The 21,836-nt window shown below is 46.5% G+C and overlaps 3 protein-coding genes across 6 annotated transcripts; 2 read left to right on the top strand and 1 right to left on the bottom strand.

Moving 5' to 3' along the window:
• Positions 1-2,318: 2,318 nt before the first annotated feature.
• On the bottom strand, positions 2,319-10,796 carry ap4m1 (adaptor related protein complex 4 subunit mu 1). Of its 4 annotated transcripts, XM_057820767.1 has the most exons (16): positions 9,504-9,772; positions 9,360-9,427; positions 7,515-7,600; positions 7,334-7,443; positions 7,181-7,277; positions 6,988-7,098; positions 6,854-6,916; positions 6,732-6,794; positions 6,606-6,672; positions 4,840-4,893; positions 4,670-4,776; positions 4,513-4,604; positions 4,302-4,346; positions 4,139-4,189; positions 3,665-3,782; positions 2,327-3,598 (listed from the first exon to the last, which is right to left on the bottom strand). In XM_057820767.1, exons 1-16 carry the CDS (start codon positions 9,533-9,535, stop codon positions 3,404-3,406), a joined length of 1,359 nt encoding a protein of 452 aa, XP_057676750.1. In that variant the 5' UTR covers positions 9,536-9,772; the 3' UTR covers positions 2,327-3,403. The 4 variants fall into 4 exon arrangements, with proteins under 4 accessions (XP_057676749.1, XP_057676748.1, XP_057676751.1 ...); XM_057820766.1 differs by lacking the exon at positions 9,504-9,772 and adding an exon at positions 9,780-10,796 and having other exon boundaries at positions 2,319-3,598; positions 4,670-4,893; XM_057820765.1 differs by having other exon boundaries at positions 2,320-3,598; positions 4,670-4,893.
• Positions 9,784-13,185, top strand: rbmx2 (RNA binding motif protein X-linked 2). The gene is made up of 6 exons (XM_057820772.1): positions 9,784-9,995; positions 10,785-10,900; positions 10,979-11,030; positions 11,104-11,233; positions 12,504-12,696; positions 12,756-13,185. Exons 1-6 carry the CDS (start codon positions 9,991-9,993, stop codon positions 13,052-13,054), a joined length of 795 nt encoding a protein of 264 aa, XP_057676755.1. The 5' UTR covers positions 9,784-9,990; the 3' UTR covers positions 13,055-13,185.
• A 258-nt stretch (positions 13,186-13,443) lies between these two features.
• LOC130906428 (neuronal acetylcholine receptor subunit alpha-10-like) lies at positions 13,444-21,824 on the top strand. Its single transcript, XM_057820764.1, has 6 exons — positions 13,444-13,942; positions 14,743-14,888; positions 14,958-15,112; positions 15,200-15,446; positions 15,507-15,792; positions 15,892-21,824. The coding sequence occupies exons 1-6, from the start codon at positions 13,888-13,890 to the stop codon at positions 16,428-16,430; spliced, it is 1,428 nt and encodes a 475-aa protein (XP_057676747.1). The 5' UTR covers positions 13,444-13,887; the 3' UTR covers positions 16,431-21,824.
• Positions 21,825-21,836: the final 12 nt, after the last annotated feature.

Raw genomic sequence — 21,836 nt, forward strand, 5'->3', positions numbered from 1 at the left:
GCGCGCGCTCGTGCGGAGGCTGCAGATGATCGGGTTGCGCCAAACGAGACGCACGCGCACGACGTCAACACGACGACTTCGCCTGCGCGCGCGTGCGTTTACTTGCGTGAAAGCGTCAATGTCGATTAGTTTGACTCGTCGGCTGCCATTGACAGCGATACATGTCCTATCCGCAGACTGGCAGGGCGGCTGGTGAATGTTCACCTCTCAGTTTCAGCATTTTTGCTTTTTGGGGGAGGGGGCATTGGCGGAGTTTGACTCTTGGGGAAACGCAGTATCAGCAATAAAATCAACAAGAATATTTATAATAATAAGTTGACAATTAGCGTTTTTTATTTCCCATCATTCTTGAGGAGAATTCTAAACCAGGCTGCTTAGGGCAGCCATGCTTTTCGCCAAGATCATCATCCATTGAATATGGTACGCCCGCCGGTGTCGTGCCAATGTAGTTACCCCTGTCAAAAATTGTATTCCCTGGGCGGAGCCACTGCGCTGTTTTGATTTGCTTGAATTCTGTGTTTTGGTGATGTATTTATCGACGGGGTTTTAAAACATGGCCCATCCATCCATCAAAAAAAAAAAAAATTCTGTGTTATAATGTAACATACAGTGGGGAGAACAAGTATTTGATACACTGCCAATTGTACTGAACATAAAAAAGGCATTGTTTTACTGTTTTACTTGTAGAATGACCTAGAACTGTGATTACTCATTATATATACACCCACTGGCCACTTTATTGGGTACACCATGCTAGTAAGGGGTTGGACCCCCTTTTGGCTTCAGAACTGCCTCGATTCTTCGTGGCATAGATTCAACAAGGTGCTGGAAGCATTCCTCAGAGAGTTTGGTCCATATTGACATGATGGCATCACACAGTTGGTGCATATTTGTCGGCTGCACGTCCATGATGCCAATCTCCCGTTCCGCCACATCCCAAAGATTCTCTATTGGATTGACATCTGGTGACTGTGGAGGCCATTCGAGTACAGTGAACTCATTGTCATGTTCAAGAAACCAGTCTGAGATGATTCCATGGCGCATTATCCTGCTGAAAGTAGCCATCAGAAGTTGGGTACATTGTGGTCATAAAGGGATGGACATGGTCAGCAACAATACTCAGGTAGGCTGTGGCGTTCCAACGATGCTCAATTGGTACCAAGGGGCCCAAAGAGCGCAAAGAAAATATTCCCCACACCATTACACCACCATCAGCCTGAACCAGTGATACAAGGCAGGATGGGTCCATGCTTTCATGTTGTTGACACCAAATTCTGACCCTACCATCCGAATGTCGCAGCAGAAATTTTCGACTCATCGGTCCAGGCAACGTTTTTCCAATCTTCTATTGTCGAATTTTGATGAGCTTGTGCAAATTGTAGCCTCAGTTTCCTGTTCTTAGCTGAAAGGAGTGGCACCCGGCGTGGTCTTCTGCCGCTGTAGCCCATCTGCCTCAAAGCTCGACGTACTGTGTGTTCAGAGATGCTCTTCTGCCTACCTTGGTTGTAACAGGTGGTTATTTGAGTCACTGTTGCCGTTCTATCAGCTCGAAGCAGTCTGGCCATTCTCCTCTGACCTCTGGCATCAACAAGGCATTTCCGCCCACAGAACTGCCGCTCACTGGATATTTTTTCTTTTTCGGACCATTCTCTGTAAACCCTAGAGATGGTTGTGCGTGAAAATCTCAGTAGATCAGCAGTTTCTGAAATACTCAGACCAGCCCTTCTGGCACCAACAACCATGCCACGTTCAAAGTCACTCAAATCACCTTTCTTCCCCATACTGATGCTCGGTTTGAGCTGCAGGAGATTGTCTTAAACCATGTCTACATGCCTAAATGCACTTAGTTGCCGCCATGTGATTGGCTGATTAGAAATTAAGTGTTAACGAGCAGTTAGACAGGTGTACCTAATAAAGTGGCCGGTGAGTGTGTATATATATATACAGTGGGGAGAACAAGTATTTGATACACTGCCAATGGGTTTTCCCATTGACTGTGTATCAAATACTTGTTCTCCCCACTGTATGTATATATATTATAATTCAAGTCCTGTATGGAGTTTCTCCAGTTTAATAAACGTTGATATTCAAAATACTGTAAATAACTGTGGTTATTTTCTGGCTTCAATTGTTTAAGTCGACATAACTAACCTAACTAATGTATGTGTGTGTGTGCGCTCCCGCGGCCAGGGGATACGATATTTGACGGGGGTAACTACATTGGCAAGACACCAGCGGTGGCTCTGTTGAGTCTTTAGCGGGGCAAATTGAAACTCCGCTCACCATTTTGGCGGTGCTCTCTGGCGTTTCTTGGTCCGCATTTCAAATCCTAGGTTCTTGCGCAGTCGTTGCTGTTGCTTTTAAAAGCTTAGGTTTGAAAAAAATGCCTCTTCAGTCCTTGGGGTGGTTTTGGCTAAGCAAAGCAAATGACTGTCTAAGGAGCTAGTCGCATCATCTGTTCGAAAAATAATTTGGACCTATTAAAGAAATGTCAGGGACAAAGTCATAACATTGTACGCCTTGAAGATATGCTCTGTAGCAAACTCAGATCACTAATCTGCTAGTGTAAGTGCCTGCTGTGGGATTTTAACCATCGTTCGAAATGGAGCTGCTTGACTGGACGCTGAGCACTGGACAGAATTTTCTCAACAATGGAACCTACACCTAACCAACGGCACCCTACTCAATGAACCTACACAAATCGACCACGGCAATCAATAACTTTTGGGAAGATAATATAAGTGAAAAAGACGAAAAAGAAAAGCTCATGGAATGTGATGTAAGCAACCCTACCATGTTAGACTGTGCGTCCCTGGCTGTAGGGGGATGGTATTGATAAGCATATGCTTCTCCTGTCTGCCTTTGTCTTTGTTTTTTTTCTTTCTTCGGGCAAATCATATCACATTCCCTAACTGTCAATGATACCGATGATGATGACAATAAACATTTCATTCATTCAAATATCTTTTTTTTTTGTTCATTTCATTCATTTTTGGTGTTTTATTGCTTCACAACTTTTAAAGACAATATTTTACTGGAAAACTCTTCATTTTAAAATCATACACAAGAAAGTCAATTACATGCAATGACACTTTTCGGCCACCAGGGGGACGGGGCTGGGCGGGGGAGAGTATTTTTAAAGTTAAAAACATTGCTTTTTTTTCATTTCACATTTTAAATACAAAATGGAGGGGAACTGAGCGAAAGATCACATTTCCCAATCGAGTAGAAATCGAAAACCACCCAAAATGATGTATTTATCTTGAGCTATTTTTCACTTTATTAGCTTTTGAAAACATACAATTCAAACATAACACACGCGTACAATGAATGAAATAAATCATTTCCATTTCATCACCAAACGGACGTCACGTATGGCGAAATCCAAATGGTTCCGTCCGCCTCAGATGCGGATGGCGTACGAGTCCGAGCGCGTGACGTAACGCACCCAGCGTTGGGCGGGGCCGCGGTGCTGCGCGGGCGCCAGGCGCAGAAAGCGTACGCGGAGGCCGCTGGCCGTGACCTTGGGCAGCTCGAAGGTCAAATCCACCGGACCCACCTCCATCATGGAAGCCGAGCTTAGCGCGGGAACGTCCAGCTGAGGGTAGAAAGAAAGCGCGTCAAACGGAGAACTGACCACCCCCGGAAGCGGGATTTTGAGCACCTTGAAGAGGGCGGAGAGTTGCGTTCCGCCGGGGAAGCGCGCGATGTTCCAGACCACAGCGCGATGTTGCGGCCGCAGCTCTGCGCTCTGATCGGGACTGCTGAGCTCTTGCGACAAACTGACGCCCCCCCAAAAAAAAGACCGGACGTACAATCAAACGTCTCGTTAGTTTGGAAACGACCACCGGATACTGTGACTCGGCGTAGGCGAATCGAGCATATGGCCGATTCTCACGAAGCTAACCTAAACGATGTCGTTCAAGGGATACACACAGTCATGCAAACCTGAAATAGTTGATTTTTACTTGAAAGATGGGTATCTGCCCCAAAATAGTATGTTATTGAACTGATTTTTGCCATGACTGTAATGCGTCCCTCTGTGAAAAGCTCATTACCGTACGCCTAGCTTTCATGAGAATCACCCGCATGTTGCATTCAAATGTCATCCATTCAAATTGGACTCCCATTTGCTTACCTGACGCAACCTTTGGGGACACGGACGGTGGCGCTGACGTCGACCGCCGCGCTGCACGCAAATCACACAACGAGCGCGTCACAACGTTTGTCCTCGTCCGAGTACAATTGAGTTTATAGCCATTTCTTTTTTTTTCGGATTTGTACACGATAAGGGAAATGACCTTTTGGGCGGCAGGTCACAGCGGAGCTTGAAGAACATGAGCAGCCTGCGAGGCAAACGCGTCACGCGTGAGTCGACGACAGGAAGCCGCCGAAGCGCTTCCCGTCCGCCTCGACGCCGACGGCGTACGCGCGCCGATCCATTTGCCCAAATGGAAAAAGGACGTCTATTGCCGTCAACGGCGGCCTATTAGTCGCGCGTTCGTCGCTCACCTTCCCGCGTTGTCCTTCTCGATGGCGGGAAACAGTCGGAAGGGCGGGGCCAGGGGCAGGTGGTCGGCCAGCCGGTACGTCATGACGCTTTGCTTCGGAGGAGGCGGGTCAAAGGTCAATGGCGGGGCGACCGACAAGCGCGAGAGGGGAGCCTCACCTCGCCCTGGCCGGGACCGAATCGCAGGACGCGGTGAGCGTCGAAGTCGTCCAGCCGGACCGCCGGGTGAAAGTGGCACTCGTCTACGCGGACCGCCGCCCCGTAACCTAGGAACGGAGGAAACTTTTTAGCCACTTTTATTTTGGAAAGACTGCAGCGAGTCGTCCGACCTCTGAGCGGCGAGGTGCCGATGCTCAAGTCCTCGTTGAGTCCCACGCGGATCTCTGAAGTGGACGAGAATGCGCTGTGACAATGTGCTCAATCGACATTTTTTTTCTGTTTGTTTCCAGTCAGCGTTTTGGACAATTCGCAAAGGTTGAACCCAGTGTGCTTTTTCTCAGCCCTTTTCATTTTCGTCGAAAACCATACTTCAAAATGTGTTCGTCTTCGTCTGGTTTTGGTGACCGGAGACAAATTTTGTCGACTGTTAGTCGTCGATGACGCAAAACGTTTTCGTCTGTAACAGTGTTGTTTTCGGCAACATAACGAGATGGACGCCAGTTGTCGTCTGACGATACGAGAACGAGATGAAAATTCGCCATCGTTTCCGTCATTCATTCACAATGTGTGATATGTTCTTATTGTATGTGTCATTAGAACGGCTTTAGCAGTGTTTGCTGGTGTCACACACGTGAAGTGCTGCGCCTCCCCTCCCCTGACCCACATATAGACTGTGCCTATTCCAGGCTCATTTTGTGAAACGTGTGTCAGGTGCTGCTTGGTAAGTTTTGTTTTCTTATCCTGGCTAGATATGCCACGTTGCCTTTAAAGGTCTGTGCTGAGTGATCATCACACACTTAACTAACTTGTATCATTAGCATAGCGTTCGTGTTAGCATTTAGTACAGTGACTCGGTATCTTCTTAAACTTTTGGAAAACATTGGACATACAGTTGGTGGCGTGCAGGTGGGTTTAAATAATTACAAATAATGTGACGCTTTCCTGCCGAGTGTGTATTATTATCATGAAAATGGTGATGTCCTTGAAGACTCTTACAGTTATGTGCTTGTCTGTCATGTTCATTTTCATGAACTAAAACTTTTGAAGTTTTAAGATGAAAACAACTGTCGACTAAATTTGAGTTTTCGTTGACTAAATCTAGACAAAGACATTTTGAAGTGACTAAAATATGACTAATAAGCATTTCCATCCAAAAGACGAAGACGAAAATGGCTGACAAAAACAACACTGGTCTGTAAAATTCAAAAGATTTAGTCCAAATATAAATGTTTCCAACAATTTTGGAATGAGCACTAACAAACAGGCACATACTGTAGTGTCTACAAGTGTAACGCGGGTTTTTTGTGCATGGAAACCTCCCAACCGATGCCTTCAAGTGGGTGTGTGCTGGCTGCTAAAGCTGCTAGCCCGGGCTTTTGGCCCGGTAGTCAGAGCGCTCGCCTGCCGCGCTGGACGAGGGGGACGGATCAGGCCGCGCACGCGGATCTATGTAACACCGGTTACACAAGCACAACGCCAACTTGGTGAAGCTAATAAACACTCGGCAAGAAAATTGAATTATACCCATTCACTGTACGTAAGAACGTTACATGCTAACGCAAACGCTACGAGTTACATTTAATATGCGATGATGGCTTTAAAGCCTAAAGCAATATTGCATACGTTCCCTTGCCAAGATAGCAGATCTTACCATGTCTTTCAAGACAAACAAGCCTGGAGGGCATCCTAACAACAGTGAGGGTGTGGGGGTGATTCACCACACATAATGACACGACACAAACATTGCTACAATGCAGGCTAACTACACGTACAAGTAAGAAAGTGCTACGGCAGAAACTACGGCGTATTTTTGCGTCGTCTCGTCATCCTTTCGGCATCGGCGCGTCGTAGTCGTCCGAGACGCGTTATCGTCACGTCGAAATTTTTTCGTTATCCTTGACGAAAACGGCTGAAGCAAATCCGTCGCTCGGCTCACCCGAACAGCTGGGCAGGAAGCACTTGACCTTGACCTCGCCCTCCACCTCCGCCTTCATCAGGACACCCTGCGCACAACGACGCCTTCAGCACGGCCTCCCTCCGCCGCGCTGTCAATCATACTCACGTTGGCGCCCATGACCACCGACATCCTCTCCACGACGTCCACAAAGATCTCGCTTTTCCCTCCCTGCGAACGCAAACAGGTCATTTTCGGCCGACGCGCCGGTCGGCGGCGTGCCGCGGTACCTGCATGGGCCTGGCGGCCGCGGAACCAGGTGCCACTTTGCTCTGCTGCGTGTCGGCTCCGAACTGCGAGACGGCCGGCGGGCGGACGGGTGAGAAAAGTGCGGGCGCGTAGGCGAGCGACGGCTCTCACGCACCAGCCCCACGTTGGCGAGGTCGAAGAGGCTGAAGGGACGCGACGACAGCGCCTCCGTCTGGATGAAGTTCTTCAAGACGTCGCAGGACGTGGACTGCACGTAGCCGAAATCCTAAATCGTACATAAATTCGGCGGTTGCGCTCGAGTCATAAAGCTGGCGATTCCTTTCGCTCGCCGTACGCTTTCGACTCACCAACATCTCGTCCAGAAGCTCGTAGATGAGCGCAAAGTTCATCTGAACCGTCTTCTCCGACAGAGAGCCGCAGTAATCGTTGATGAGGGCCGCCAACCTGCAGACGCGTCTGCGCGTTCAATCGGCTCCCGTCCGTAAAAGAACACACGGTACCTGTTGAGGAATTCAATGATGGCGAAAGGTGGGGAGTCCGCCGTGGTGGTGGTGGCGACCAAGTACAGTCCTCCTTGCCACACGTGCACAAAGTGGACATCCTTGTACGTCTGCGAACGAAACCACCGTTAGGACTCGAGTCCAAAAATGGCCGACTTTGGTCGACGCTCGCGCGGGTTACCGTGACGACGGGAAGCCGGTCTCCCGTCGGCGCCGTCACTTTGTCGTAAAAAAGTCCAACCGCGTCACTTCCGACGTCTCCTCGGACCGAAGTCGGCCGTTAAGGTCGTGCCGCAGTTTCACCATTCGACGTACCGCTTCCGATTTGCCGCACGGGTTCCGATTTCGATAACGAGTGCCGCTTACAACTAGAGCGGGCCAACTCAATTTGGAATGTTCACTTCACAAAGGAACACGGCACATGCTTCTTGTTTCCATCGATGGTAGCTTTGCATGTAATGCCTAAACCAGCATCTGTAATAGTTTTTTTCCCAACGGCGTTTCTTCCTAGCCAAAAGCGATCGACATCGTTCAAACACCAAAACCGAGGGAATTCTCCAGCGATGCAGACTCGCTTTCGTTTGACACCCCGAAAATGACCGTTTGCCCCAAAATGCAGGACCTTTCAAGAAAAAGAGTCCTTAAGTTTTTGTCCACAAAAAAATCAGGAAGGTCAAGGGCAGATTAGTTTTTGTCACAATTTGAATTTCATTTCCCCCTTCCATGGCCAAAATTTCCCATTCATTTCAGTGGCATATTGACCTAGAAATGTCTACACCGGCACACACAAAAACATCTCTCTTTTGGCGGTTGTGATTCTCCACCAAAAACTTTCCATTCAAGCCCCTTGATATACGGTGGAAAACACAGACAAGACTGCAAAAGCAGTTTCGGCTCTTGCACTCCTCTTTAAAAGATACTGCTGTATTTTAAGCCCAAACAACTGTTGTTTTTGATAGAACAATATATGCTGCCATAGCAGATTCAAGGCGCATGAAGCCCCCAAATTATTTTTCATTTGTCCGTTTCACTCTGGAAACCCCTGTTTACAGACATCGCACAACCGCTTTTGTTTCAACCCAGCCATAAAAAGAATTATATTACTCAAGATGTCTTTCATTTTTAGCTTAGAATCATTCATTGATGTCTAATATTTTGTTTAACAAAAAAAATGACTTTACAAAATTATTCACTCACATATTTTAAACTTTTTTTAAAAAATGACGTCACAGTGAAAAAAATGGCGTCTGTAAAAAAAAGTCACTGATATTTACCGCATAGCTATCACTTAATTGTATTTTTTTGTTTGTTTCGGTCGCATTTTCTCCGATATGTTCGGGGATAAATAATCGGTCCAAACAAAGAAAAATGGGGAAAAAAAGGTTTAAAAGGGTAAATGTATGAAAAAGAAAATCTCCTCTCCTTGATGTCTGTGATTTCTACATCGCGACCCTTCTTATATTACCATGTTTCACCCATAAAATCCAGCAGTGGCCATTCACAGCTGTGTCTTGACACTCCGTTGGGTTTCGGTGTTTAATTCTTTTTTTTTTTTTTCAAATGCCCTCCGGTTCAAAAATGTTCTTCCCCCAGGAAATTGAGATTGTAAGCTTTCCAATGATGTATCACACAAGCATATCAGACAATTTTGAAAGCTGACTAAATTGGGGGTCTCAGAGCGGAACTTCAAGTCACCTGAGTCTTTTCCGACGTATATCGACTAGGACCCTCCATGCTATTGACGCCCATGTGGGCACCCTCAAATCAACAGGAAGTGACCCGATATGAACAAGGAGTGAGGCAGAAATGCCCCCAAGTCAACAGGAAGAGACTCGATATAGCAACTTTCACAGCAAAGCTACCATCGCAATTTCTCCAGAATTGAATGATTTAATAGATGTTTATTAGGAGTCAAATGATTTCTTGTCTTGTTCGTGTTTGATCAGTGTAAAACTGGAGCCATTTCCACAAATATATCTAACATATCGAATATACTATACTAACCTCATGTCCCCTTGAAGGATACAGTCTTTGTAGACCAGGCGGTCGCCTTTGGAGGATAAAATGAAGACCTGTGAGATCATCCTGCTCCTCCTAAAACGCACGCACCACAAATGTGATTTTCATGTCCATATTTGTGCGTGTCCAAGTGTCCGCTTCCATGACCGACCTCGAGATCAACGTCGCTGTAAATACTGTCATCCATTTAAACGAACTTCATGATTTTCACTTTATCAACGCGTCAGCGGGCTCGGTCAAATAAAACCAAATGCGTTAATATACCGTATTTGAAGGCTTTCGAATGCTAAACGTAGCTCGGTACCAGCTAACGTTGACAGATCGGTTGGCGGAAGTCGACAGATAGACAGACACGCTGCAAGGCGTCACCTGGCGAGCAGGCTGAGTAGGTTGTTTGATTTCTGAAATCGTTCTTGCGTAAACCTACCGTCAATGTAGCGGAATTTATTTTTTGGAATGAATGCTAATTCTGAATGATCTAAATCCGAAGGGGGGGGAAAAAGAACTACAACAACAACAACAACTGTGAAGCGTAGTAAGACCCCGAAGCAGCAGGAGGCAGCACAGCCACCGCGCACTTTAACCCGGTTGTTGTACTCATTTTCGTTGCCAGAGAACCTCAGCAATTGTTGTGTATCATGAAGTGAGTCTTTGTTATTCATTCATTTGTTTACGATATATGCATTTTTATAGTACGTAATTGTGCGTGCTTTGTATTTGCCGGCTGATTTTTGCTTCACATCGTTTACCGATTTTCCTTGCTAGCCGGTGCTAACATTCTGATGTGGCTACATAGCGTCGTCGTTGAAGTCAACATGGATTACATCTTTTTATACGAAATATCAAAAAACGTATGTATTATTAGCCCTGAATGACATGTCTGGGATTTGTTTCACCAGTTGGGAGTATTTGCGTTTGAATAAGTCAAAAAATATGGTGGTCTTCAAAACCAAAGCACAACGTAGGTAAATGTTTGCGGTTCCCAGATAGCAGAGCGACATTGAATAAACGTTGATTTTTTAATTTTTTTTCCCATCAAAATCATCAGTTTGGTTGACATCGAAATTTTTGACGTCAAGTGAAGTTAAAACAGCGTTTATGGTACGTCAGGCGATGGTTGGGTTAACATTGTTTTATAGTTGATGAACTCACTGTAGTTGATTCATGATTGACCGGGAAATTCAATTGAAAAGTTATTGAATTATAGATGAGTGGGCGTTTTGGTCGAAAACATAACATTGATTCAGCGTTGTTCCAATGTTATTAATAATCGAAATGACGTTTAGGTTTTGTAAGGATTTCAATGTTGAAACAACATTAATTGAGGGAGCAAAAGTGACGTCAATTCAACGATGTAAGATCAACAGTGGAACGTTGATCCAACATCTTTTCAATGTCGGTCTGATATCTGGGCATTGTTTTTCTTTTTTAGCCCCCTGACAAAGGTGAAGCTGATCAACGAACTCAACGAGCGAGAAGCTAACCTGGGGATCAACGAGAAGGCTTCGTGGCATAGCGAGTACAAGGACAGCGCCTGGGTCTTCATAGGCAAGAATCGCCAGAGTATCAAGTAGGAAGTGTCTCGGCATCACGCGGTCACGCTCATTATCTTCGTCTTCCCTGCAGGAGGTTTCCCGTACGAGCTGAGCGAAGGCGACATCATCTGCGTCTTTTCGCAGTACGTCAAACGCCGGCCGGCCGGCTGGCCAGCCGCCTCATCCTATTATTTTCTGATGTTACGTTTTCCTCAGGTACGGCGAGGTCGTCAACATCAACCTGGTGCGCGACAAGAAGACGGGCAAGTCCAAAGGCTTCTGCTTCCTGTGCTACGAGGACCAGAGGAGCACTATTTTGGCGGTGGACAACTTCAACGGCATCAAGGTCATAACACTCATCAATTTATGAATGTCAATTTCATCATACGACAACTTCGAGGAGTCTCGGCCATTGTTTTCCACTGATTTGTACGGCGGCGAAATCCTTCCCTCTCTGTATGTGGCCGCTTTCAACTGTGCTGAGGCTAACACCTACAAAACATAGGCGGATTTTCATGGGGGCCAGCGCCCCCTGGTGGCCGAAAAATGTTATTGACTTTCCTATACAGTGTATGATTTTAAAATTAAGAATCTTCCAGTAAAATATTGTCTATAAAAGTTGTAAATAAAATAAGAAAAGGAATTAAATGAACAAAAAAAAAAATCTTTTTGTAATGGCTGAAAACTATTTTTCGAACAGATTATGTGACTAGCACCATAGAGTGTCATTTGCTTTGCTTAGCCAAAACCACCCGAGGACCGAAAAGGCAAGATGGATATACGTCATTTCTTTCAAACCTAAGCTTTCAAAAGCGACAACAACGACTGAGCAAGAACCAAAGATTGAAAATGTGGACCGTTAAACGGACAACAGAAAAAAAAAAAATATTTTTTTAATGGATGTGCCATGTTTGAACACCTCGTAGATAAGTACATCACCAAAACACGGAAATCAAGCAAATCAGTGCAGTGCAGTGGCTCCACCCAGACTGGGGTAACTACACTGGCACCACACCGGCGGGCGTATCACATTCAATGGATGACAATCTTGGCGAAAAGTATAGCCTAAGCCAGGGGTTTTCAACCCAGTCCTCAAGGCACACTGTGGGTCCTGGTTTTTGTTCCAGCCGATCCAGCAGAGACAGTTGAACCAATGAGGCTTCTGCTAAAACAAGCCACACCTGACTGCAATCAACTGATTGCACTTGTAAAACACCAGATTGGGGAAAAAGTGTTGTCATCTTGTTTGGTAAGAATGAAATCCTGCACCCACAGTGTGCCTTAGTGGAATAGGTTGGGGACCCCTGGCCTAAGCAGCCTGATTTTAAAATTCCCCTCAAGAATGATGGGAAACAAAAAAACTCTCATTTTCAACTTATTATAAATATTCTTGTAAGTAAATTTTATCGTTGACACTGCGTTTCAGGGTCATCAACATATTGTGCCCCCCCTGCCCAAAAGTCAAACTCCGCCTATGCTACAAAAAAAAACAAATTTCCATTGCGCAATATTTGCGAACCCGTTTCCTTCTTTCAATACCTTTTGACAACAATTTCATTTGTGCAGAAAAAATGGTGACCTTTAGAGGTAAACCGGTCTTGTTTTTCCCGTGTCAGATCAAAGGACGCACCATCCGCGTGGACCACGTCCGAGACTACCGCCCGCCCAAGGACCACGAAGACATCGACGACGTGACCAGGCGCCTCAGAGAGGAAGGATGCGCTCCCTCCGTCGACCGCGCGGCGTCTCCGTCCTCTTCCTCGCCCGACGACGACGATGCGGTCCCTGTCGCCAAGAAGAGCAAGAAAGGTGAGCTCGCCAGCGTGAGGTCGCGGGACCGACATCACGGCTTCTTCCTCCTCCCCCAGATAAGAAAGAGAAGAAGAAAAAGAAGGAGAAAAAGAAAGAAAAGAAGAAAGAGAGGCGAGAGTCACCACCTCCTCCTCCTGTCGCATCCGTGAGAGTGAAAGAGGAGAAGGAGGACGCCGCCTACGACAAGTACGACCAGAGGAGGGCGCCGGTCAAGGAAGACAGAGGAAGAGGAGATACCCAGAGAAGACGAGGAGATGATGAAAGAAGACGGGATGAGGAGATTAGACGAAAAGACGGCGAGAGAAGACGAGATGAGGAGAGAAAACCCAGCGAGTGGGAGAGGCGCAGAAGGTGACAGAGAAGAGCGGGGGAGACATTCAGTGCATTTTGTTTTGTTGAAAGAATTTTTTTTTTATATATTAAAAAATCATATTGAACACATTCTCTTTTTATTTGTTAATTTACATAGCCTTCTGTCGAATTAGGCTGATTTTTGAGTTTGAGAAGTATACAGAGTCCTGAGCTGAGCCGAGAAGAGAATGACCCCAATTAACCTTGATTTAGCTTAAAGGTTGTCCGGGGGGACCTCACATCAAAAAAACTTGTATTATCTTCCTGACCAGAAAATAGACTAACTGGTGATGCTCAAAAAAGCAAATGCTTTTGCGTCTCTGAGGGAAAAAAAAAAAACTCACGAAAAACTCACGAAACCTGTCCACTAGAGTTCGCCAAAGATGAACCGAGAAGAGACGAAAATGAGGTCAATCGTGTTCTCCATCACAGGCAGCAAAAACAAAAGTTAAAGTGGGGGCGTTTTTCTTTTGTCCCTGGCGTGTCAAGCCATTTAACGCTAATCCCTTAATCTCTTTTCAGAGTTTACTATCTCGGATTAATTTAAAACGGGACGACCCCTTGATGAAGGTCACCTCGCTTCGGGAACCGCCGAGGTCGCGTGTTCAAGTCCCGCGGTAGACCGTGCCGCATTGACTTATGAACGGCGTGTAGTATTCCTGTCCCCACACACATACACAAAAAAAAGAATCATTCATTGTAGCCATTGTCAAATTCACCTTCTGCTCTTTGGCGGGGAGGAGGAAGAACGCACGTGAGCTCATACATCAGCAACTCCATCCTCTCACTTGCACAGCAGCTCCAACTTTCAGCGCGGCGAGGAAAGAGACCATAAAGATGAAGATGAAGACGTGCGCACGGTACCTTGTCCTCCTCCTCCTGTTTATTCCCGGTAAGACCGTGCATCTACGTCAGTGGTCTGTTGTAAAGATAGAGGTCTTTTGGAGATGTTAAACTTTTCTTTTTATGTATTGTAGGAGAAATATGTTGTCTCTTTGTCTCGTCTCGGACCGGTCCGGGGGATTTTCTGTTCGGACAACTACATTCACGAGATTGTACAAAACAAACTGTAGATGACACTTTTGCATAATTGACAATCTGGCACGATTGCAACCTTTCCGACACGCAAAATCTTGATTTGATTTTGATGGTCTCGGTCAAATCTGGTCTCGAGCAACTCTTGCGCACAATGTTTAGTACTCACAATAAAAGCGACTGTCCTCAAGTCCAGATGTTAACAATCGAATTGGAATGAAAAATAGGAAATGTTAGTGGAGAGGATGTAGATGTTATTTTGTATTCAGTTAGTCGGTACGCTGTTTTCTCATTGTGTGGATGTCCATGTTTGTACATGGGCCGCTAACACGCAGGAGTCATTTGTCATATTTTATCTGAAGGTCCTTGAAGTGAGAACGCTGCCTTTTATGTGCAACGACACCGGCTTCCACATTTCGGGGTGATTAACGCCTCACGCGGCAAAGCCCTTACACTGTTTTTAACTTGGCATTCCGTACCTGCTCCGTATACGGTGGGTCGGCAACAAAACAATGACAGAAGGTCGTTGCGCAAGGTCTCGGGGGTCGGCGCTAGTTTGTTAGATTTAAAAGCTGGTGCTAGACCATAGAGAAGGTTCCCGTCCCTAGCTTTTAGATACCGCGGTGACATTACGACCCGCTGAATGCGTGTGCGCAGAGTGTCAGTCGGCACACGGCCGTTACGCCCAGAAGCTCCTGAGCGACTTGACGGCTAACTACAGCAACGCTCTGCGGCCGGTGGCGGACACGGATCACGTCATCAACGTGACGCTGCAGGTCACGCTGTCGCAGATCATCGACATGGTGAGCGCGAGGACCCCGCGGGTGTGGACCCGGCCCCGTTCAGGCTAAGGTGGCTGTGTGCTTTTCCAGGATGAAAGGAACCAGATCCTGACCACCTACCTGTGGGTGCGGCAGGTGTGGATGGACGCCTTCCTGACCTGGAAGAAAGAGGACTACGACGGACTGGACACTATCCGCATCCCCAGTAGCTACGTGTGGCGACCGGATATCGTCCTGTACAACAGGTCGGTCGTGGTATTTGCCCGGACGAAGACGGCTGTTATTTTGCGAATCGGGCCGTTTGAACCCTCCTTCTCCGCCGCCGGCCGCAGCGCCGACGACGAGTTCTCCAGCTCCATGGAGACCAACGTGGTCTTGAGGCACGACGGCCAGGTGATGTGGGACCAGCCGGCCATCACCAAGAGTTCCTGCTCGGTGGACGTGGCCTTCTTCCCTTTCGACGTGCAGCAGTGTCACCTCACCTTCGGCTCCTGGACTCACAACGGCAACCAGATGGACTTGTTCAACGCTTTGGACAGCGCCGACCTGGCCGACTTCATTCCCAACGTGGAGTGGGAGGTGAGCCGTCGGCCGAGAGCCTCCGTCGGACCTTTACGAATCCACGCCGCTTCTCCGCAGATCCTGGGCGTGCCGGCCAAGAAGAACGTGATCCTTTACGGCTGCTGCTCCGATCCGTACCCGGACATCACTTTCACCCTCCACCTGAAGAGGCGGTCCTCCTTCTACATCTTCAACCTGCTGCTTCCTTGCATGATGATCTCCTTCCTGGCCCCGCTTGGCTTCTACCTGCCGGCCGACTCCGGAGAGAAGGTCTCGCTCGGCGTCACCGTCCTGCTGGCGCTGACCGTCTTCCAGCTCCTGGTGGCCGAAAGCATGCCGCCCTCCGAGAGCGTTCCGCTCATCGGTGAGGCCTATATAACGGTCGAACTCGGCCAGCGACCGTTTGACGCTCGAGTTGTCTCGGAACCAAAGTAATCGTTGTTTGTCGCGCCTCCACCGGCAGGAAAGTACTACATCGCCACCATGACCATGGTGACGGCGTCGACGGCGCTCACCATTTTTGTCATGAACATCCACCACTGCGGTCCGGAGGGACGCCCCGTGCCGGCTTGGGCGGAGCGCTTCATCCTCAAGTATTTGGCTCGCCTGTGTTTCGTGCGCGAGGCGGCGGACGAGCGTCTCGGCGGGCCGTCCTCCGGCAAACCGCCTCCGGCCGACGGGCACGAGCGCAACGGGGAGGTGTGTTGTCGCGACGAGGGCGCGCGGAAGGACCACGCCCTCGTCGGCCTGGACCGCGCGGAGGAGGCCGCGGACGGCGAGCCGTCGGGAAGTAGCGGCGAGGAGAAGTGCGCGTGTCGTCGTCATCCGGGTCTGCGCGGGAACGTGGAGTACATCGCCAACGCCTACAAGGACCAGCGTGCCGCGCAGCTGCGCGTGGGAGAGTGGAGAAAGCTGGCCAAGGTCATGGATCGCTTCTTCATGTGGCTTTTCTTCATCATGGTCTTCATTATGAGCGTCCTCATCCTGGGGAAAGCCATCTGACACAATTGGGACTCAGCCCCGAGCTGTCGATTGTCTGATTTGTTTTTCCTTTTTTTTTTTGTTTGCCAGCAAACATTTGAGTTACCTATCAGTAAAGTGAATATCACAGATGCAATGTAGGCCGTTCATAGAACGGGACAAACAGACCGCGGCACCCGACGTCCCTCGCTAGGCACAAATTCAACTCACGGATACGGCAACATGTGTTTTTATACCAGAGTGTGCTCATTCTATCACAAGAGAGGATTTCGTGACAATTCCAGGTACCGCTCGCTCGTTGCCGTCAACCCCATCCACGCTAACTTTGACATAGAGCGGCGCATCTCGTGCTCGAGATCAGACCGAGACTCATTCAGAACCGGAAATCGAGTCGTAGCGAGACCCAAATCGTACCAAGTCCCGGACTTTTGGATGCGGAGCCAAAATGCGGTCTTCAACCGATACCGGCCTCTAGTGTAAACCGAGCACCAACATATTTGTTAGAGTTGAAGCTAGGTTTATGTACACCTAGCTTGGCTCAAAAGAACAGGCAGGAAGTCGATGTAGCTTTTGTGGAGGTTGGTTGCTGCTCTCCCCGAGCTGCTGTGAAGCAGCCTTATTTATTCAGGGGAAAACAATAGGATGGGAGGGGTCAGGAAGGTAACATGGGACACTGAGTACACTACATGGGGCCTTGCCACATGGCCCAGAACAAAGGAAAGGCTAACTAGACAGAGGTTATCCTATCTGTTAGCTAACTATAAGGAAAGCATAAATGTTAACTGTTTGCACAACAGTTCCAACATTTCCCCCCTGTTTAACATTTAATGCGTAAGACATCATGTATAGTAACTTCTTCCGAATTTAATACTACACAGTCATAAGTAAGCATTTAGCACAAAACATAAGGTAAGACTCCTGGAACACTTTGGCATGAGTTAACGTCTAATTCTTCTAAATCAGCGACATCAACGCATATACCCTTCGATTTGGTTGCAAGTTGAGAGGACTGTATAATTAATGTATATATGTTTAATCTTGCTGTACTTTATTTTGAAATGGAAGGAATCGAGGAGGCAAACGAAATCGACCAGAAACCAAGGAAAATACCGTCTTTCTTTTCTTGAGTGGACCCATCTTTGTTTGGCAGCTGTCGGTCAGTTCTTGTACACAGTTCGTCATGGTCCATCCAAGAACCACATAGACGATGTTTCTCCGTCTCACTGGCCACCAATCAGCTCCACTAGCCACAGTTGAATCCTGCCAGCTCCACCACGGCAGTACAGGTTGGATGATGGCTGCCGTAGCAACTGTTGCCGTGATGCCGGCCCGCGTCCTTCTCCGAGGCAGGGCTCTCTCAGGTCGCGCTGGTGGATGTCATTGTCTGTAGGGATGAGCAGTATTTTGCGGTACCAGTGTTCGTACTGACCAAAAGTTTGAAGCAGGTGGTCCGTGGAAGAATGTCGGTAAACGCTTCCTTCTGCTTTCATTGACGAACTCCTGTCTGGATTTCACTGCCTCGATTCCTGTCCATTTCAAACTTCCCTAGCAGAGGCTAGCTTCACATTCAGGAACTGTTTCTGCATACATCGAAACTTTTGCATTACAATCACATTTGCATGTTTTGTCTTTATTCATAATTGCAAAATTATAAAGAAACCCCATTTGCAAAAGATAAAGTAAGATGCATTTGGAATTTAACCCTTAAAATTATAAATATAAATAAAATAATAGATTATATATAATATATATACATATATATGAATAAAAAAAAACTGGCAATGTCGTAGACACATGTAACTTAGTTTGCATATCCTCTTCAACAGTTCTGATTTTGCCCATTTCGCCAATTAGGGTGTCGCATTCACCGTTTTCTACTTTGAGGGAACACAAACCATTTGATGAACTAGAATGAACAAAAACATCACCATCTAGTAATTGTTGTCTCCGTTTGATCAACAATTGTCCATCTGGTGTGGGTACTAAGGCCAATTGTAATTTTGTCAATGCATCGCGTCCTAGCAAACTAACTGGACATTCAGGATACAGCAAGACACTGAGAGAGCATGAAAGGCCTTTTGGGTCTTTCATATGTACACGGTTTGAGACAGGGATGGGGGAAGAGAGACCATTTGCTGCTCTGACCATCACTGTCCCCCCACTCGGTTTCACACCTGGAATAGGGTCACAGCATGTGGTCCTGCAAGAACCTGAATCACAGCGAAACGTCATCGGGGTGCCATTTACACATAATGTAATTTCTGGCTTATTGGGCATGTCATTGAAAAACAAATCTTGGCAATATTTGTCGACTGGGCTATTTTCTTCCAATTCAAAGTCATCTTCGTCAGAAAATAGTTGCGGTGAAACTAGTTGCGGTTTCGTCGAATCGGCTAGATTAGTCCCTATTCATTTGCATTCATCTTTGCCAGAAGCTAGTTGCGATGAATCTACTTTCAGTTCCATCGAATCTAGTTCTGCATTATTCTTCTGGCGCTTTTTGCAATTCCTAGCCCAGTGCCCCTTTTGCCCACAAAACCAACATTCATCGTTAAATCCCCTTCTATGACCTTTGACAAAATTTCTCCTATTTTTATCTTTTCCTGGAAACCTCTTTCCTCTTGAGCTAAGCCCTCTTTTGTGCGCTTCTTGGAAAAACATTTCAACACTACCTTCTTTCGCAAATAGAAAAAAAAAACCTACATTTTCTTTTTTACAATTTCCATCAGCATGTAATGCATGTGTTATATACTCTTGTAGAGTACTAGTTGGATAGCCAATCTGGTGTTTCGTGATCCAATCATGAATTCTCTTAGTGCTGTTTGCATGTAGAGCATTCTTTAATTGTTGTCTATATGGACCAGCATCGTCATTATCCTCCATTAAACCACTGTGCTGTTTAAAAACTTCGGTCATAGGAATAACAAAATCCTCAAAAGATTCATCATTTCTTTGTTTTGTTTGACCAATTATACTATAATCGGCTCTCCGACTGAATGTGGTTCTCAAAGGCTGATTTCATTCAGTAATTCTCTTTGCAAGCTCTCTGTCATGGTGCGCTAAAATATTCTCACCTTGCGTGGGAATATAATCACCTCGAATATGTCCCCATATGTCCTTGCCTAAAAGTGTCATATACACTTGTTGAACTTCTATACCGTTCAAATGGTAAGATTCAATTAAGTGTTGCAGGTCCTCAATACAATGATTAACGTTGATTTGAGGTTTTGTGACACCGTCTACCGCAATCTTCAATTGTCCGTGTACGATGATGAACTAACATTGTGGGGTTTCGCCCATCAATGCAATTTGGATTTGCAACTTCAATCATTGGAAATGCGTCGCTTACAATTGGATTTCCTCCCATTTCCGGATTCCACTGTAAACTATGTTGCATTTGGCTACGCGTCATAGTGTTACATTGAATTGGAAGCTCTGGATATACTTTGGATATTGGAGGACAGACAGTGGTAGAGACGTCAGCACAGAGGGCTGCCTCTTGTGCACTAGGTGAGACCTCCCCATTTACAAATTCCCCCTCCCGCTCTCTTCAAAGTCCAGTTTACCATTAAAGTTCAACTTTTTTCCCCATTTCTTTATGTACTTTTCTGAACCTGGGTAATGCGCCTTCATATACATGCAATCATTATGTTCAAACTTTGCTGTTTTATTCCCCATGTTATCGATTTGGTGTAACGCTATCACACTAGCTCCAATTACAAGTTGGTGTCGAACACTATGTTTTACACACGTTTTAACTCAGAAATGAGCATACTAGCAAACGTTTTAGCTAACAAAATACACAAAGGAATACAGGCTACGTTAGCAACTAAACCTTACAAGAACACGTGTTAGCAGCAACCATGTGCTCAGCACCACACACACGGTGAAACAGTTGAAACCGACCAAACGTTTTCATTCATACCCCTTATTAGACTAAATGACGTTCCGGTATTTATTCAAGTTCTGAGAGAATCTTGAAAAGGCTTTTATACTCTTGTATAAAACCTAGTACTTTTTTGAGTAACTTCTCAAGGATAGAATACCAAACCCAACTTAACCCCCTATAAGACAAAAGTCCTTCAGGTATTCTTCCAAGTCCTAATGAGACCCTTGGAAAGGCTTTTATACACGCGTATAAAACCTAGTAATTTATGAGTAACTTCTCAAGGAATACCAATCCTAGTTTCTGAGAGTTACCGCGCTCAACGATGACACGAACCGTCCTAATTTTTACGAGTTACCGCTCGAAGTAAACCGTTGCAAAACCTATTTTAGTACACTTTTACGAGTTACCGCTCGAAGGAATTTAACCTATTTTACACACACGTTCATACAACAAAAAGTAAACCTACCTCCCGCTTGTTCTTCTGCTGAATTTCGGCAACGCGTCAATCTTTGGACGCCAACAAACCAGAAAAATCACCTCACCTCAGTAAAAAGTTGAAACTCGGTAGTGAACGTTCTTGTTGGCCGGCGTCGTCCAGATATGTTGCGTCCCGGCTCGAAAGGACCAAGAAAATGTTAGAGTTGAAGCTAGGTTTATGTACACCTAGCTTGGCTAAAAAGAACAGGCAGGAAGTCGATGTAGCTTTTGTGGAGATTGGTTGCTGCTCTCCCCGAGCTGCTGTGAAGCAGCCTTATTTATTCAGGGGAAAACAATAGGATGGGAGGGGTCAGGAAGGCAACATGGGACATTGAGTACACTACATGGGGGCCAAAGGAAAGGCTAACTAGACAGAAGTTATCCTATCTGTTAGCTAACTATAAGGAAAGCATAAATGTTAACTGTATGCACAACAGTTCCAACAATATTCCACTTTGCCGTGGCCCGACACCGCTACCGAGTTACTCAAAATTTGTCCTTGCCGGACGGCCGCCGACTACATCCTGAACATACCGAGTCATCAAGTCGCTCCACGGTATTTTGGGACATCGGCGTCATTCCGCGCCACCGTTGACACCGTTTCACACCCTGCCGATTCTCCGGTGGATATCGGTCTTTTTTTTTTGGACGCCGGGTTGAATGTCAAGAGCGAAGCCTGCGTGTTTTTCTGCCTGTGTGTGTTTTGAGAAAAAATGAGCACGGCCGAATGTATCGAGCGGCCGCCTGACACATTAAACAATCTCTCACTATTTCCCGAATCTTCTTTTAACTGTCACACTGCCAACGCCACCGTAAATGCCAATGCAATGGACAGGAAAATGTCAAGTGAGCACTGTCGACAGATGATGGCAATTCTGTGCATTTGGATGTCACACGGGTTGCCTTAATGGGCGCAACCGTGGCCGCCTGCTGGTTCCTGTCCAGGGGAACATTCCACCAGACCAGCTTCTGCTTGTTGTTAGATTTAACTTTGTAACATTTGACATGTGCTCACTCGCCTTCCTGTCTCTGTGTCTCTCTCTCTCGCTCTCTCTGGCTTC

This window comes from Corythoichthys intestinalis, chromosome 18 (assembly GCF_030265065.1).
Source record: "Corythoichthys intestinalis isolate RoL2023-P3 chromosome 18, ASM3026506v1, whole genome shotgun sequence".
NCBI classification, from domain to species: Eukaryota; Metazoa; Chordata; class Actinopteri; order Syngnathiformes; family Syngnathidae; genus Corythoichthys; species Corythoichthys intestinalis.